This window comes from Acomys russatus, chromosome 6 (assembly GCF_903995435.1).
Source record: "Acomys russatus chromosome 6, mAcoRus1.1, whole genome shotgun sequence".
Classification (NCBI taxonomy): domain Eukaryota; kingdom Metazoa; phylum Chordata; class Mammalia; order Rodentia; family Muridae; genus Acomys; species Acomys russatus.
Window position 1 is genome coordinate 29423929 of NC_067142.1, and position 19687 is coordinate 29443615.

The 19687-nt window shown below is 40.3% G+C and overlaps 1 protein-coding gene across 1 annotated transcript in view; it reads left to right on the forward strand.

Annotated features, from left to right (window-relative positions):
- Thsd7b (thrombospondin type 1 domain containing 7B) overlaps positions 1-19687 on the forward strand; it is an 839983-nt gene that overhangs the window by 600099 nt on the left and 220197 nt on the right. Inside the window, exon 14 of the mRNA XM_051147323.1 lies at positions 2007-2273. Within this exon, the coding sequence (XP_051003280.1) occupies positions 2007-2273 (267 nt within the window). The remainder of the gene's footprint in view (positions 1-2006; positions 2274-19687) is intronic.

Sequence of the window (19687 nt, forward strand, 5' to 3'; positions counted from 1 at the left end):
GGCTTAAGGGCCTCTGGAATATTAGCCTTGAATTTGTCATTAGTCCTATGCATGGGTTGTACCGAAGCAACTCAAGTGTGACGGCATTGTATTCTCTGCTTGGCACTGTTGGAAAACACAGGGAGACTGTGTGTATGATGCAGGGATGAGTCTGGTTTTAAGTCAAGGTTACTAGGCATCCTTTGCCTCAGAGAATGGAGCAAGATATCGCGGATCAAATTAATTAATTTGGAGTATAGGAATTATACATAGTAGTTTAAGCTCCCAGCTAGGGTGAACACATTGGAGCCAAGACATGAGAACCCAGGATGGTCCAGTGAAGAATCTCACCAGCCAAGAAGAGGGAGAAAACTCACTAAATGAGTAAAGCAGTAAGTAATGAAACGTGGCTAGAAGGATGGCGGAAGCCAGAACAGGAGTAAGGGGAGAGGCACATATTATGATGGAATTTAGGAAGAATATCTCAAAAATAAGGTTGTCATTGGCATTCTGAGAGATCACCAAGCTTGAAAGATAAAAAATTGCTTCCTGATGCATTAGGTTAGTTTTATCACTTTAGTAAAAATGATGCCAAGGTCCAGGGTCAGGCTGAAAACAGGGAGGAAAGTGCAGAGATGGAGGTGATGTTCAACACTATTTCATGTGAGGAGGGAATGGCACTGTGTAGTGATGAACGTCATAGTCAGAAAGTTCTCAGGAAGAGATGACATCTGCGTTTCCCAAGCTGTGTTCATAATGGCAGACCCGAGTGAGTGCAGCACCCTGAAAGACCACTAGTTGGCGCACATTATGGTAGAACAGTTTAGGGACATGGGCTGGTTCTGGCTCACACAAGGCTAGAGTGATGCAGATTCCACAGGAATTTCCCAAGTTATTTGTAGGCTTAAATGATGTGCCCATAAGTCAATCACCAGGCAGAATTTGTTTAACTGTGCATGAGGCAAGCCATGTGACAAGGAGAAGACTTCCTATGCATCAGCTTATATGAAGTATTTCCCAGATAGCAGTAAAGCCCACAAATAGACCAGTAAAGCTGCCTCTGATTTTTATAACCAGCTATGACTCTAGTTAATGGCTCACTAATGAGGGAAGAAATGGTGAAATTATTACATCTAGGAACGTTTTAGCAACATAGAGGAAACATGTTGCCAGAAAAGTTGCATCAAGTCTCAGACCAAGCTGAAACCCAGGAAACACTATTATTAAGTAATCACAGGCCTGCAAATGTTTCTACACGGTTATTACTCCAAGTTGGCAAACAGCTAAATGTCCCACCAAAGTTAGTGTGTAAGGTGATGTTACACCAGGATGCTCAAGTCCAGAGGACTCTCAAATGGAAGGTCACTGATCTTTCTCAAACCATGAAACATGGTCTGATCTTTTATTTCAATTTTTGTTAGTGTTAATATTTATGTTTATCTTATTTCAGAAAACAAGATTAGTTACACTCTATAGCACTGAAGTAAACTCCAAATTCATTTTGAGCTTGTTAGATGGAGAATATAAGTTTTGCTTTTTGGAGAAGTTAACTTTTAGCTCTTTTCAGGAAAAGGAAAGGGCATACTGCTTCTGTTTTTATTGATTTCCCTTGAAGACAAGCTTAACCAAACTGTTATTACTAAACAGAATGACAGTGACACAACCTGTGCACACCCCAGCTAGTCCAAGACAAGTTTGGCTGGGTTAGTACTGGAGTAGGAGAGAACTGACAAATTAAGCATAATGCTTTGTGCCATATTTTTAAAATTATGTTTAAATTAATTTGAATTTCATAGTTTCCTAAAATACTGCTTACATCGTCCTAGATTTTATTTCCATGCCCCCCCCCCAAAAAAAAAAAAAGAAGAAGAAGAAGAAGAAGAAGAAGAAGAAGAAGAAGAAGAAGAAGAAGAAAAGAAACATTATCTAAGGTTTAACGTTCCAGTGGCTGTATGTATGGGAATGTGAGTGACTTTTAACAGAACATCAGATACAAATTAAAAGCGCCGTGTATTGTGTCGTAACAGGCAAAAGCAGGAAGAAGGAGAAGTGTCAGGATGCTGCTCTGTACCCTCTGGTGGAAATGGAACCCTGTCCCTGTGACGCATTCATGTCTCATCCTTACGGAAACTGGTCAGCTTGCATTCTACCGGAAGGCAAAAGGGATTCCCAGCGAGGAGGACTGTGGGTGCAAGGAGAAGACAAGGAATGTGGAAAAGGGGTGCGCTTTCGAGCAGTCGCGTGCTCTGACATAAATGGGAGACCCGTTGACCCCTCCTTCTGCAACAGCTCTGGTAAGGCGAAGGGTGGGAAGTGGCAGGTGGGAACTTGCACCCAGGACACTTGTCCAAGGTGTGGCCATTATCATTGATCCATTCTTTAAGAATTATTATCATTCTCATCTGCCAGAGGCATACTGTCACCATAAAATCAGAGCATATGAAATGCACACATATTGATTGCCACTATTATTGGAACTACACCTATTGCAGATGCTTGGCACCCACCCACTCCTCAACTCCCCCATGTAAAAGCAACTTTTATTCACCTGATGTAATTTTCATCTCCAAGGCTTACTGCCTCCGTCTGCTAGCCTAGACCTTGTCTTGGAAGCTTCTAGCCTCTGTACAATCTAATCTAGACCTAGAATGTTTTCAGCCTCTAAGACTTACTGCTGGATAAGTTCACGCTAGCTTTTTCTGAACTCTGGCTGGCTGGTTCAACTCAGTTGTTCTGATTCAAACTCCTCTCCCAGCTGACTAATTCAATCCGACTTCTCTCTCAGCCTCTGACTGAATTGTTATGGTTGGCCTCAAACTAACACTAGCAATCTGTTTTAATCTTCCGGCTCCTTCTCATTCTCTGCCTTATTCTGTCTTCACTTGTGTCTACTTTGTTTGCTCTTCAACCTCTCTCTGTAAAACTCTCCCTGTAAAAACTGCCTCTGAATTCTACAAACTGAACTGCCATGAACTCAGTTTCACTACATGGCCTCTCACTTCACTGACTCAACTGAATTGTCTGAACAGAACTCCAAGCCCTGCAAACCTCTGTCTCCTAAATGCTGGGACTAAATGTGTGTACCACCCAGCACACCCGGACTTAAGCTTTCCTTTACCTGAAACTTGCTCTATACCAGGCTGGCCTTGAACTCAGATCTGTTTGCATGTCTCCTGGGTTTAAAGGCATACCGGTATTCCGTCTGGATCACATAGACCTAGAAGATCTTTGGATGTGCAGCAGCCATTTTCTGAATTAAGATTTCTCTATACCCCATAAATCTCCACCCCGCCACCCTCCCACCACGTCTTTCTTTGGTTTATTGGTCTCTTATTTCCCAGTTGTCAGCATGGTTGTTCTTCACTGAGATCTCAAGCCCCAGAGAAATGAATGCAGATTTTATGTATATGTGTATATATGCATATATATATATATATATATATATATATATATATATATATATATATTTTATATATAGTGCTTTCACAATATACATGGGGGAAGATTAGCTCTTGAGTTTCATCTGAGGTAGCTGATATAATATCAATGGGAAAATTTGACTTTCAGTGTTTCCAGTGTGAATATAAATGCACAGGGTGAATAAGATGATGGAAATTAATGGGGTCTTCTGGGTGAGTTTTGCTAGATGTTATTTGGAGAGAAGGTTTGAAGTTTTGAGCCTTAGAATTTCTGAGCTTCCATGTGTGAATGGAAGGCTAAATTCAGCTGCAATGCAGGTGGTGGGCAAGGCTGAGCCGGTGGTCAGGAGGGGGTCTATGCACTTGAGTTGTAGTTTAATGCTGCCTTTAGTTTTCCTCCTAGGCTACCTTGTTTATAAAACCAAACAAGGTGTGGATTCTGCTGAGGAGTGGAGAATGAGGAAATTCATGTTTGGCTAATTGTGGAAGCAGATGGATCAAATTTAGTCTTTGTCATTAATGTCATGTGTTTAGAAGCTATCATTAATACCAGAGATTACAAATTAAATGTGTTTCTAATGTAAGCCAAGGGCAAATGGCAGTTCTTCTATAGACAGTGTGCTAGATCATCTTTACGTAAGACATGCCTACATCATTGTTAGACTCAACTCAAGGCCCAGTGGTCCTTTGAACCACCACCTGGTTCCTTGGTTTGTCTGCATAATTTTATGGAATGATTTGGCTTTTGGAAACATTATACGAAAGCCAGAATTGGTGGTATTCAGCTTGCTTGTACATAGTGGTTTTATATATTCACTATGTAAAAGCATATATATTGACTATTTGCTGCGTACCTCCTCTTCTCCTGTCCAAATGCCAACAAGGCTGACCTCTGCTAGGCTCCAGAGGTTTAGGATCATCCAGATGTATACTTAATCATCATCTATAATTTGCATTTACTAGTATGAGGTTCTAGAGTGACCTAGGAAGAATTTTTACAGTGAGAGATTGACTTTTAAAGATGCACAAAAGGAATTTAAGTCCTGGTTACCACTGGGGGTGCTGGCTCGAGAGTACTTAGCTAGACTTTAGGAAGGGTGCCCACTGGTATGGTATCAACCTGGGATCAGAAGGATGAGAAGGCTGGAGAGTAGATTAACAAGACCACTTCCCCCAGTAAGATCTCAAGCAGGAAGGATGCTCTGAAAAATAAGAGTGCAAAAAGGAACATTTGTAGTGTGAATGCACAGTGAGCAGGAGTTGAAGTGAGGTTGAAGTCAGTGGAGTCTTATGAAGGCAGCCCAGGAGCATGGACTTCATTCAGCTCCAGCAATAAGCAGGGAGGGAGAGGGCAGCAGATGCAATCCATCTTTCAAAAGGACTGCCTCTAGCCACTGTCTGCAGAAGGACTTAAAAGGAGAAGGGAGACCCAGCCCTGCAAACTACGGCTGTTAGGCAAGACAAGGCCTGGTGAGAGGAGAGGAGAGGAGAGGATGGGTGATAAAGAAACACAAAGAGCTGCCTTTTAGAGTACGGACAGGACCCTGAGTTGAAGAGATTCTTCGCTCACAAGGACAGTTGTCTTCAGGTGATGTTAATTGGCTCTACCGTCATGGTGACAAAATACCCAAGAAAGCAACTTCAAAAGTGGGTACAAGCCAGTGAAGGTCATTGTCCCAGAGTTTTCAATGCACGGCCAGCCATCCCCCATTGCATTTGGACCTGTAGCAAAGAAACGATATAACTCTATGATGTGGTAGAGGAAAACTGCTCACCTCACAGTTTCCAGGGAGCAGAGAGAATGGGTGTGGGGGGTGGGAGGAAGCTACAGCTTTCAAACACATAGCACTAGTACTGCTTTCTCCAAGTCACAGCCCTAATATGAACTCACCAGCCGACTAACCCACTGAAAGAGTGAATGACCTCGTGATCCAGTTACCTCTCCACAGCAGCTCCTGCCGGAGACCACACCCACTACACATGCACTTTTGTGCAGAACGTTTCACATCCTCCCTTTAACATTTCACCCCTGGACCCCTACTCTAATGACTCTTCTTGGCACTGTGATAAACCATGTGACTGTGACTAAAGCAGTTTAGCAGAGGGAGAGGTGATGATTTCGGTCCTTGGCTTGAAGGTACAGTCCTTTATAGCAAGGAGGCATGGTAACAGGAGATGCTCATGGATGGGGGGGGAAAGGAATATGAGTCTGCCTTCACACAGCTTAGGGGAATGTCAATGCTAGGCTGACTTTTTCTTTTCCCCCAGTTCTTCTGTGCAGGATTTCAGCCTAGGACATTGAAGGTAGGTCTTCCTCACAGTCAGTCCTTATGGAAACATTTTCATGAACATAACCAAGGTGACCTTGGGGTTTAGTAACCCAGTCAAATTGAAAGTCACAATTAGTACTCCCAGTGCCCTCAAACTCATGTTTCTCTCACCATGCAAGCTATACTTAGTTCATCTCCAACAGCCTTTGCAGTCCTAACCCTTCCAGCATCGCACAAAAGTTCCAAGTTCCAAGTGTCTTGTGAGACTTTAGGTAAACTCTTAATTGTGAACCATGCAAAATCAAAATGAAAACATATATTTACAGCATACAAAAGTAGACACAGCATACTTTCCTATAATAAAAAAAAGAGGGATAGAGAAAAAGCAAAGAAGTTATTAGACCAAAGCAAGCTGACCTAACAGGGTAAATATCAAAACTTTGTCTGGATCTCTCAGATCACAACAGGGTAATATGAGCTCCAATGATATGCCCAAGGTAAACCAAGGCCTGTGGTAGTACTGGTCCTCATTCTGATGCCCTCTGTCTGAAGTTGGCTCTGTCCACAGACAGTCTTTCTTCCCAGGGTCTTCATGACCATTTCAGTTTCTCAGCTTCATGCGGTATCCTTTTAGGAGCCACCTGCAAGGACTTTGATCTTCTGACATATGCTTTAACCTCCTAAAGTGCAGTGGGTATGGAGTAAGACTTTTCCAGAGCCCTTAATGCCTTTCTGGAGAAAAAAAGGTGTGTTTTGATTCTTTTAAAGGGAGAATCCCAATATGAAACCATGTGTAACTTCCTTCAGCCTAAGTGCAATTAAGAGCTATATGTTTATGCTGAGTGAGATGGTAAACAACTTGCAAACATGGGGTTTTCAATTAATTAGTCAATAGGCTTTCCTGATTTTCTTCAGTGCAAACAAGTAGAAATCCTATGAAGAGATGTAAAGTACATGCTATTAAAAATACATTAGAGGCTGGAGAGAGAGCTCCATGAGAAAGAACCCTTGCTTTGCAACCGTGAGGACCTAGTTTGAATCCCCAATATCCAGCACCCACATAAAGCAACACATTGGGCATTGCTGCCTGTGCCTAATAGCCTCAGCATTTGGGGGTCAAGACAAATTGATCCCAAGAATGCTCTGGCCAACCAGCCTCACCAAATCAGTACACTTCAGGTTCAGTAAGAGACTTTTTCCCCAGGGCAAAAAGAGAGAGACTTTCTGCACAGGCTCAAAGACCCACATACGCATGTGCATCTGCATCACTACACAGCGCATGCACGTGCACACACACACACACACACACACACACACACACACATAATATAATATAATATAATATAATATAATATAATATAATATAATATAATATAATATAAAGATGGAGTGGTGACCAGCCAAGATGTGTCTGTCAACTTCCATTAGGCATTGCCCTGGAGAGTCTATTCCAAACAAAGTGGCAAATTGCAAAATAAATGAAATAAAGTTCTAAAGTGCCAAGATTTAAAAGAAAGATGCAAAAGCATTACTCTTGCAAGTAACGTGCACCATCAAATAGAAAACCCTCAAGGAAGCCCGCTTTCCCCAACCCTCTGCACTTAATAAATGAGCCCAGTAAGTTTGCAGGGTACAAGATCATATTTCAGAAATCAGCTGTAATTGTATACACTAAAGAGGAATAATCAGAAAATGTAACTAAGAAGAAATTTGTATTAATAATAGCATCAGAAAATCCAATGTACTTAACAAGAAATTTTAATAAAAGACATTCAGAACATGCATTCTGAAAGCAATAAAGCACTATTGACAGAAGTCAGGTACCTAAATAAATGGAAGTACACCGTGGTAATGAATGAATGAGTAATCTTAAAATGGTTAAAATTCAAGTATTTCTTAGTTTATCTACAGATTCAGTGTAATCCCTGCCTAGAGCTTGGCTTCGTTTTTTTGAATAAATTTAAATATAATCCTAAAATGGTATGGGAATATAGTAAACCAGGAATGTCTGCATAATCTTGGAGGAGAAGACCATGGTTCCTGATTTTAAAACATCTTATAAAGACACAGTTGTTAAGACCAGGGATACTGTCATCAGGGGAACATATAAGAATGAGATAGAGCTGAGGATAAAGTACATGCTTTCATTTATAAGAAACTGATGTTCAGCACGGGATCCAGGATAATTCTATAAGAAAAGAACAGTTTGTTCGAAGAGTGATGCTGGCGAATGTGGACATACAAATGGATCAAGCTTAAAACTGTCCTCACCCCAAATTAAAGCTCAATGCAAAATGGATATAGGACCCAAACTTTGTCCTGCCTACAAGAAATGTAGGAATAAAGATGGAACAGAGATTGAGGAAATGGCAAATGAATGACTGGCCCAAATTGAGACCCACCTCATGGGAGAGAGCCAACCCTGATACTATTAATGATACTCTGCTATGCTTGCAGACACATGCCTGGAATGTCTGTCTTCTGAGAGGCTTCATCCAGCAGCTGATGGAAACAGATGCAGAGACCCACAGTCAAACAATAGGCTGAGCTCGGGGAGTTTTGTGGTAGAACAGGAGGGGTCAAGAACATCACAAGAAAACCTACAGAATAAACTAACCTGGGCCCGTGGATGCTCACAGAGACTGAACCACAAACCAAAGAGCATACATAGGCTGGGCCTAAACTCCCTACACATATGTACCAGATGTGCAGCCTGGTTGCACTGGGACACTAACAGCTGGAGTAGGGGCTGTCTCTGACTCTGTTCTCTGCCTTTGGATCCCTTTCCCCTGTCTGGGCTGCCTTACCTGACCTCAGTGGGAGAGGGTGCACTTAATCCTGCTGCAACTTGAGGTGCCAGGGTGGGTACCTCTCTGAGGAGAAGAGGTGGGTAATGGAGGAAGGGAAGGCATGAGGGTAGGACTGTGAGGAGAGGAGGGAGGGAGGTGGTATCAGGCTGTAAAGTGATTAAAAAAAAAAAAAAAGAACTATAGGCAATGAGTAAAACTGAGTGCTGGAAAGGTGGACATCTCTAAAAAAGAGCTCACCAATTGGTTATCTAATACCAAACAATCAGCTCTGAAAGCATACCTGCAAATAAGAGTATACACACTTACCAGGGTATACTATATTTAGGAATGTGTGTGTGTGTGTGTGTGTGTGTGTGTGTGTGTGTGTGTGTGTGTGTACATGTGCGCGCACATCTTATTGCAATAAAGAGGACATGAATTTTAAGGGAAGTGGAGAAGGGTAAATTGGGAGGGTGGAGGAGTAAAGGAAAAAGAGAAAAGTTATAATTATATTATAATCTCAAAACTTAAATTATTCTATTTACAGAAATTTCTAAAAAAAATAAAATGGTAATAAATTTAAACAAGGAAACAAAAGACCACTTCACTGAATTCTAAAAGACCTTGATGAAAGAAATCAAGGAAACATAGTAAGTGGAAGCATAGCCTGCATTTCTGGATCAAAGGAGTAATATGGTCAAAATATCCATTGTAGCATAAGAAATTTACTGATTCAATGCCATTACTGTCAAAATTCCAGTAACATTTTCCAAAGAAGTAGGTAAAATAACCTTTAAAAAGTGTGTGGAACTATAAATGACCCAGAATAGCTGAAGTATTGTGAACAAGAAGAACAGAGATGAAATAATCACTTCCTGTTTTCATATAGTATTGCAAAGTTCAATTGATTTAGACAGTATGGTACAAGCATAAAAGCAGATACGTCAACCAGTAGAATAGAGTAGACATAAGCACATAAGTCCAGAAATAAGCATCAAAGGCATACACTCTATGAATCTTACACAAGTGTGCTTTATTGGTCATGGTTCTATAGAGGAACAGAATTTACAGAATAACTATTTATGTGCATAGAGAGAGAAGGGAGGAGAGAGACAGAGATTATAGAAGATAGATGGATGGATAGATAGATAGATAGATAGATAGATAGATAGATAGATAGATGGATAGATAGGCAGACAGGGTGTTTATAAGAGTGGTTTACAGGGTGGTCTAGCTAGTCCAGCAATGACTGTCTACAGAAGATCCAAGAATCCAGTGGTTGTTCAGTCCACAAATATGATGTCTCAGCTGGTCTTCAGTTTCCACCAGAACCCAAAAGTAGGCTTTAATGTCCGTGAAGGAACGGACTTGCTGTGAGAGTGAGAGCAAGCAGGCAGAGGGCCAGATTCCTTCTTCTACATCCTTTGTATAGGCTGCAGCAGAAGCTATGGCCCAGATTCAAAGTGGATCTTCCCACCTGTAAAGATTCAGATTAAAAACTGGTCTTCCCACATCAAATTATCTAATGAAGAAAAAAATCCTTCACAAGTGTACCCAGCTGCTGGAGTTTTTTCAGTTAATCCCAGCTGTAGCCCAGTTGACGGCCAAGGATAGCCATCAGAGGTGCTAAGAACACATGCTGTATCTAGGACAGTCTCTCCGATAAATGATGTTGATAAGCTTGTATTCACATACACCCAACATGCAACTGGATTTTTCCCTTACACCATAATAATAAACTCAAATTATTAGACACATAACCATAAAACTCAAAACCATAAACTAAATCATAATCTCAACAATACAGGTCTTGGTGATGATTTTTTTATGACATTTAAAGCATAAGAAAAAAAGTAAACACATACATAGGCACACTCAGATGTAAATCATTGGCACTTGGGACCTTGGCTCATCTCAGGTCTCTGCTGTAGACTCTCATAATAAAATAGACAGTGATAATCAGTAAAATGTAGAATATATTAAGAAGATATGAATACAGTGACCAGAAAATACAGATTACTTCTGGGATTGTCTTGGGCTTTGAAATAGCATCTCAGCAGAAAGAGTGTTTAATTTGAGACTTCAAGGACAAAAGGAGGTTTTGTAAGGAAACAAATTAACAGATCTGCACTGTTAAATACAATCATTTTATACATAATTTGTATTATATGCATATGATATATAATTATTTTATATATCAAGAGAAAATTATACATGTTCTGCTTCTGGTCTTTGGGTATAGCTTAATGAAATAAGAGATAAGCATTTTTAATTAATTTATTTAATTACTTTACATCCTGGTAGGAAGTTCCCCTCCATCATCTCCTCCCAGTCCCTCCCTCTCACCCCCTCCTCTCTTCCTAGATCCTTTTTCTCTCCCATCCCTCTGTGCCCCATCCATTTCTCCTCAGAAAAGAGGAAACCTCCTGTGGTCATCTACCTGCCTTGGCTTATTAAGCAGTAATAGGACTGGCCTCATCTTTTTCTATTAAGGCTAGGCAAGGCCATCCAGTTAGTGGAAAGGGATCTAAAGGCAGGCTCTTGCAGTTAGAAGTCCCACAGAAGGACCAAGCTATGAATATGTTACATATATGTAAGGAGCATAGCTCTGTCCCATGGATGCTCTCTGGTTGGTGGTTCAGTTTCTGTGAGCCCCCATGGGCCCAGGTTAGTTGACTCTGTAGATTTTCTTGTGGTGTACTTGATCTCTCTGGCTCATTCAAGCCTTCCTCCCTTCTTCCAGAAGATTCCTTGAGCTCCGCCTAATGTTTGGCCATTGGTCTCAACAACTGTTTTTTAACAGATGCTGGGGTGAAGCCACTCAAATGACAGTTATCCTAGCCTTCTGTCTCCACATCAAACAAAATATTATTAATAATGTCAGGTGTGGACTCTCTCTCTCATGGCACAGGACTCAAGTTGGGATGGTCATTAGTTGGCCATTCTCTCACTTTCTGCTCTCTTTATCTCTGACCCTCTTATAGGCAGGAAAAATTACGAGTTAAAGGTTTCATGACTAAGTTGGCATCCCAATACCTCCACTGGAATTTTTTCCTGGTTACAGGAGGTGACTGTGTCATGTTCCACATTCTCTGTTGCTAGGGGTCTTTGCTGGGATACCCACATAGATTTCTGGGAGTTTCCATTGATCTAGATTTCTAGCTTGTCCAAGAGATGCCCTCCCCCATACTGATTCCAGGTGTCTCTCCCAATGTATTCCATTCCCGATTTCAAGCTGTACTACAGAGCAATTGTAATAGAAACCAAATGGTATTGGTGTTAAAAATAGGTTCAATGAAATAGAATCAAAGACCCAGAAGTAAACACACATAAATATGGACACTTGATTTTTGACAAAGAAGCCAAAATTATATAATGGAACAAAGAAAGCATCTTCAACAAATGGTGCTGCTCTAACTGGATGTCTGGATGTAGAAAAGTGCAAATAGATCCGTATCTATCACCCTGCACAAAACTTCAGTCCAAGTGGATCAAAGACCTCAACATAAAGCCAGATACACTAAATCTGATAGAAAAAAAAAGTGGGAATAATCTTGAATGCATCAACACTGAAGACAACCTCCTCAACAAAACGCCTTCCAGGAGACAACTCTCTTAACAGAACACCAACAGCTCAGGCACTAAGACCAACAATTAATAAATGGGACCTCATGGAATGAATTGAAGAGCTTCTGTAAGGCAATGGACACCGTCAAGAGGATAAAATGGCAGCCTACAGAATGGGAAAAGATCTTTATGAACCCTTCATCTGACAGAGGGCTACTATCTAAAATATTTAAAGAACTCAAGAAATCAAACACCAACAATTGAAATAACCCAATTAAAATGGGGTACAAGGCTGAATGGAGAATTCACAACAAAGAAATCTTTAGTGGCTGAGAAGCACCTAAAGAAATGTTTAATATCCTTGGTCATCAGGGAAATCAAAATCATAATGACTCTGAGATGTCATCTTACACCCTCAGAATGGCTAAGATCAAAAAACAAGTGACAGCTCATGCTGGCAAGGATGTGGAGAAAGGGGAACACTCCTCCATTGCTGGTAGAAGTACAAATTTGTACAACTACTTTAGAAAACAGTCTGACAGTCTCTCAGAAAATTAAGAATAGTTCTACTTCAAGACCCAGCCATACCACTTCTGGGCATATACTTGAAAGATGCTCCACCACACAACAAGGACACTTACTCAACTATGTTCATAGCAACTTTATTTGTAATAGCAAGAAACTGGAAACAACCTAGATGTCCCTCAACTGAAGAATGGAGAAAGAAAACATGGTACATTTACACAATGGAATACTATTCAGCTACTAAAAACAAGGAAATCATGAAATTTCTGGCAAATGGATGGAACTAGAAAAGATCATCCTGACTGAGATAACCCAAGCCCAAAAAGATGTACATAGTATGTGCTCACTTATTAGCAGACATTAGCCATATAGTACAAGATAAACATACTACAATCCACATACCTAAAGAAACCAAGTAACAAGGATGACCCAAAGGAGGATGCTTGAATCTCACTCAGAATGGGAAATAAAATACAGATCTGGGATGGATGGAGGGAGGCAACTGGAAAGGAGAGGGAAGGGGAAATAAAATACAGATCTGGGATGGATGGAGGGAGGCAACTGGAAAGGAGAGGGAAGGGGAAGGGGAACAGGAGAAAGCAAGTATGTGGAGGACAGCAAGAGAGAACTGGAATCTGTCACTCTCAACGTGACTAGTCTGGTGGCTCCTCTACAGCTTCAGAAGGGCAGTGTTGCTGGAGGTCTGCCAGGCCAAATGGAAATGGTCACCTGCTGGGGTGGGAAACACAAGAGCCTTGTCCTCACTTACCTTGGTCTCCCCAGTGCTTCTTCTACCCCCAATCACCAGGATATTGCTACTTTGGATGGTACACGGTACACACAGTGCCCAGGGCTATGATCACATTATGTGTTTATTTGAGTTAAAGTTGGAGGGTAGAGAAATTAGGGGAAATGGGAGACATGAAACAATGTCCCCATGAGCCATATAAAAGTTAGAGATCGTAGGGACAGGAAGAAGGTCAATATGATAGAGGCTCAAGGGCGACTTTTGTTAGAGGTACAGAAATAGGGTAGAATCAGGACTAACATTGAAAATGGAAATTTAGGGTATAAGTGAGCAGTTGGGAAACTCGGTATTGGATGATGGAAATAATGAACAGAATAAATGCTGAGGATGCAAATGCACTCAAATGAAACTACTTGGTTGAACTTGAGAGAAAGAAATACGCTTGAGCATTTGGGGTGTAGAGATCACAATACCTTGTAGGTAGTCTGATCGGCTATAAGGAAGGACTGACCTGGCATGAAGATACCAGACCACTAAGGACTAGTCCCGCAGGGCTGACAGAGGTGCCTGTTTCAGCTTCCTAGGACCTCCCATACCTATCTGATTGGCTTTGAAACTAGAAAAAGAAAACAGTTGTTACGTTTTAGCAAGGCTCCACTAGTCCATTGATTCCTAATTTATTTTATTAAATTAAATATGAATATAAAACACAGTCTATATAAAAAGTATTTCAAAAATTTGAAAAAGGTTATATGATGCCCCTTCCCCTGATCCACATCTTATATTCAGGCTAAATATTCAATTTTATTCAAATGCCAGACAAGCCTCATTTTGTCATTGTGCTTGGCTTTTTCTCAGCTTGTTTCCAGTTGGCAGCAGCCACTTAAATGATGGAAAAGAGAACATGGTGTCCCAGTGTCATTTCCTGCACACATTCTCTGTACCGTATGCTCCAACCATCCTTTCACTGTCCCCCACGCATCATATGCCCCTTCTTTGACTCAGCTGCTTTGCATGCTTTTTCCCACTGTATTTGGAGACTTTTTGCAAGGTGACCTTTTTCTGACCTGTTGAGCATTAATGGAAGTCCATTTCTTATGGAAGCCTCTTTCCCAGCTTCCCAGGGAGATTTAAATGTGTCTTCCATGGGCTGTGATTTACAGTGGGTTTCTCTCTGTGCATCTTTCTTCCTCTCTACATTGTTCCTTTTGAATTCCTTACTCATTCAACATCTGATGTAGAAAATCTTTATTGAATGTCTACTATGTGCTAAGAATTATGCTACATGTTTGATACATAGCGTTAGAATAAAGAAAACCCTGAGCTCTATCTAATTGGGAGATATCAAGAAGATACAGCACCAAGAACACATTTAACTGCTATGCGAAAAGGGTCATAGTTAAATGGAGGCATATAAAAATTGGAGCTGAGTCAAAAATGCTGAAGGGAAAATATGCTGTGAAACACCAATGTCAGTTAGGTATGCCAATAGGCATGGGACACTTCTCTGCCAGATGATCAACAAACAATACTAAATATGAGTGTAATATCTTCAATGCTCTACCCTATTTTCCTGTTACCTTTGAACCTGGTAAGTACTGTTTTTGTATGTGCTTTATATTTTCAAATGCTTCTTGGTAAATGACATCCACATTAAAGTAGGTAAAATGCACAGCTAAGTCAATATAGTTGCTCTTGACAGCTTCAGTTTGCAATTAAAAAAAAAAACCTGAAGTCTGTGTTTTAGAAGTTGCTATAAAGTTTTGTATGCCCCATTCTGAGCACACATGTTGAGCAGCCTTTTGGGGATCATAATGCAAAATTGCTTTTACCTTATACCCTCTCAGCGTTTTGGTTGTACTTCATTATTCCTGCTTGTTAAGAGCTCTAAATCTTTAGCTCTGACATCCAACATATTAGCTATAACTCTGGGCTTTATGTCATCCCAGAATTTGATAAGCATGCCATCTCTGTCTATATCCAAGTTGTTAATCAAAACATTGAGCAATGGGGCCTACTTTTCCTATCAGCAATCAGGTACAGAAAGACGTCCCCCAGGACGGCATTGATCTATTAATCAGCTTGCCTGTGGAACCACACAGTTCCATCCACTGTCTCCTGCTTGTTTATGAGAGGACCATGGGAACTTTTGTTAGATTCTTCTCTTTGCTTTCTTGTGTCTTCTCTACAAGCTGAATAAACCCATAAAGTAGGAAATTGGATGACTTCCTCTGAAGATACCAAAAGACTTCATTTCAATGCCACCTTTTTTCTTGCAGCACCCAAATGCTCTTTTTGTATGCTCATGGAGTATGCCAGAATCTGACACCATGAGAGTTTTTTTTTTTACTTAAAACTCCTGAACAGCATCATTCCCTAGGGAAGCCCAACTTTTCTGGGTAAACCATCTAAATGGCTCAAAACCCAGGATGAGTTCTACAGCACTCAAGGAGAGTGGGTATGGGGCTGGTTCACTGTTCTCTTCAGACTGCAGTGCTACAAAGCAGGCAGTAAAAAGCAATGTGTGCCACGACTAAAGAGAACATTTTCTACCTTGTGCAGAACAGTCTTTCTTTGCTGGGTTTGCTTGCACATTCTGGGGTTTCTATGATGAACCTGACTGTGTAACTTTTTATATCTTTAGACTACTATGCCGGAAGGCTATGGAGCATTTTGGAATTTTTGAGATTAACAGATCCTGAGTGCTTAAAGCTTAATGGAGGCTGGGGTGCAGAATGCAAATGCAGACAATGGAGAGCTGGGTTTTGAGGTTTGGGATGGCAACAAAGGCAACCAGCATCATTTATGTGGTGCTTTAGATTAAGAATCTTCAGTGCTGCTCAGCTGGGGTTGAAAATCAACTGTGGTTAATATGAGAGCTGCATCATTAAAGTGACATCTCCTGGGAAGTATTATAAGTTCAGCACACAGAAGCTGTGATGAAGGCAGCAAATGTTCTCTTTTTCTCAAGCTAGTAGTTAAACTGGTTTTGAAGGAATGAGAGATGCAAGATTGGGGAGGTCGTGTAGCGTGGCTGAGGCCTGGTACCATGTGGCAGGGTCAGTCTCTGGAGATAATTCAAGAGGTGACAGTGGAGATCCCAGGATACTGAAAATGCCAGGACTGTGGTGTTAGTCTTTGAGACAAACTGAGGGTACTGCAGATGGCAGGGCTGCAGAGGTAAGGATGCCCAAACCCTTTGGAGCCCAGAAGATTATGAGTGAGTCTAAGATGTCAGACATTGAGCTATGCTGTTGGAATTTAATTTTGCTAAGGTATGGGTTTTATTTTCCTCTAGCCCTTCCTTTCCAGAAAGTTATGTAACTTTTATTCTACAGGAGCTCATAGTTAAGTTGTTTTAACATTTAAAGAAACACTGAACTTTTAAAGTGTAGGAATTTTTGAAAGATGGTGGGACTTTTAAAAGTTGGATCATGTTTTATATTATGACAATAACAAGAGATCTTGGGAACAGAGAAAGATATCATTGTAGTTTAATAATATATTAGTGCATCAGTCTGTCAAGAATGACTGTGCTGGTCAGTTTTTAACTGCCATTTTGATACAACCTAGAGTCATCTGGGAAGAGGGAACTTCATTGAGGAAATACCCTTAAAAGATCGGCCCATGGCCATGTCTGTGAGAAATTGTCTTGATCGACGTGCAAGAGTCTAGCACACAGTGAGTGGCACCATTCCTGGGTATATGGAACTGATCTGTAATAGAAAATTAACTGAGTGATCGAAAGAGAAAGCCCAGAAGTAGTGTTCCTGTGTGGTTTCTGCTTCAGTTCCTGCCCTCAGTTTCCTCAGTGATAGCCTGTGATCTAGAAGTGTAGGCCAAATAAACTCTTTCTTCCCCCAAGATGCTTTCAGTTAGTTTTATTGCAACAGTAAAAATAAAAAACATGGTGCCTGTAAGTTTGTTCCTCAATCTCTCCCCTATTTCTTGTTATGAGATATCTAGCCTTGATGTGTGTCATGCTCTCAGCTTGATGACATTGCTTCTTCTCACTGTCAAGTCTGGCTTTATGTCCTATAGTTCATGTAAACTAAAAACATCTTTTTCGTCCTTTGAAGTTGTTCTTAATAATTTTTCCAAGGGCCTATTACATATCTCAGGCTGAATAACAGGATAGTCATCTTTAGTACTATCTGTACTTTGCCTTTTCTTCCTTTCTCAAAACTTCTTCTAAGAGACTCTTAGAGCCTTTCTGTCCCCTATGCCACAATGATTATTGAGACGGGAGAAGACAGTATGATATAGATGTACCATTTAGGGCACATTTTCTTAATACTCAGACCAGTTGCTAGTCTTCATGCTAACTGCAATTGACTTCATAAGGAACTTGTCAAATGAGAATTGAGAGATGTCTTAATAACAATAACTCAGTAGGAGTTGATTTAATGCTATGTCCATTTAGGAGAATAATAGGCTCTATTCATAATAGCCAGGGAATGGAAAGAACCTACATGTCTATCAACTGAAGAATGGATAATAAGTACATGCTACATTTATGCAGTGGAATATTATTGAACTGTTAAGAAAAACAAAATCATAAGAAATCTAGGTAAGTGGATAGAGCTGGAAATAATCATTCTGTGTAAGGTAACCCAGACTCAAAAAAACAAAGGTCACATATTTTCTCTCATTTGTAGATGTTAGTTTTGAATCTTCAGATATGTGTGTATTTGGAATACCAATAGAGATCAGAAAATTAATAAGGAGCCATAAAGAGGAAGTTTTCAAGGTAGGGGTGATAAGACACAAAGGTATAAAGCACAAAGAGAAATAATGGAGTGGGAAGGGCTAAACTGGGGTATAGAGTAGAAGGGCAGGGTGAAGGGTAGAATGCAAAATGGAGTGGAATAACTAAACACCTTCTGAAGAAGTCATATGGAAACTTTCCACTATAGAGGCTTCTTAAAATATATACATGTACATATACAAAAATAGCTCAAACATATTTGCCATATAATGAGGTGATAAGGTCCCTACTAGATATGACAGGCTAATAAATAAAAAGTCAAATTTCAGTAATGGTTATCTCCTTTGGAGTTGTTGGCTAGTGATGAAGCATAGACCCTGAAACCTTACAGACTATTGCCAATGCTTGTGGTTGCCATCCAGAACTTGATAGTAAGTATATTGTTTTTAGTACTAGGTCACTGTAATATATCTTAAGATCTAGAATGGAAATCCCTTCAGCATTGCTATTTTTGCCCAGTATTATATGGCTATCTGGGGGTTATTTGTGGCTTCATCTGAATTTTAGGATAGTTTTTTTTCTATTTGTGTCCAGAATGAGATGTAGATTTTTATTAGCATTGCTCTAACTCTGTAATGGCAGAATACTGGAGCTCAGTCTCAATGAACAGATCTACAAAACAACCCCCATGCCTAAGGCTCAAAGAACACTGTGGAAGAGGGGAGGAAAGATTGTAAGAGCTAGGAGAGATCAGGAAAATTTGCTATGAGACTGGATCTCCTATTGATGTCAGAAGCTACACTCATGAATCCCCACCCACACGAATACCTGAGCATAGGCGGAACAAGGACAGTAGCAATGGACATACTAATATGGACATGGAAAAGTCCATAACTTCTCAAACCTAGACAAAGAATTACAGGTAACTGAGAATGGGAGAAACAGACTCACTCAGAGTAGAGCAAAACAATCCATTATCCAACAGCAAAGGATCAGTCTGCAAACATGTACATCCTAGTAGCATTATACAGACTGAGCAGGCTTTATTTATATATTAGAAAAATATATATGTACACCCAATATATGTATAACATTAATTAATGAAAAGGGGGCTATAAATTTGAAAGAGAGCAAGGACGGGTACTTGGGAGGGTTTGGATGAAGGAAAAGGGAATGGGGAAATAATGTAATTTTATTATAATTCCAAAAATAAAAGAGGTGTTTTTTTTTTTTTTTTAAAAAAATCTATGGATAAGGAAGGTGACTACTTTGTTTCGCTGTTGTGATTTCCACTCTGTGTCCACTGAAGAACTTTGAAGAGAAAAGTAACAAATTATCTTGAATGTCATTACAACAGTTTTCTGTGTTCTTTAACTTTTATCCTCAGACCAACATTCTTCATATTCTGACTCATCACACTAATGTGGTAGGAGGCTTTTTAAGATTTCTAACCACAAGCACACAGGAGCAGACTTCAGTGCCGTGGTTAATTGAAAGTGACACATCAAGTCTAAGGACAGAGAATTCATCTCTAGTCAGTAAGGCTAAGGGATCCAACTTGACCTGTGCCTTGGCTCTCTGTCTACTCTAAGATACTGCTGATCATGTGACTTCAACTCCTGCTTCCTTTTCAGTGGCCTCGCAGTTCAGTCTTACGTCTTTTTTTTTTAATTATTTTTTAT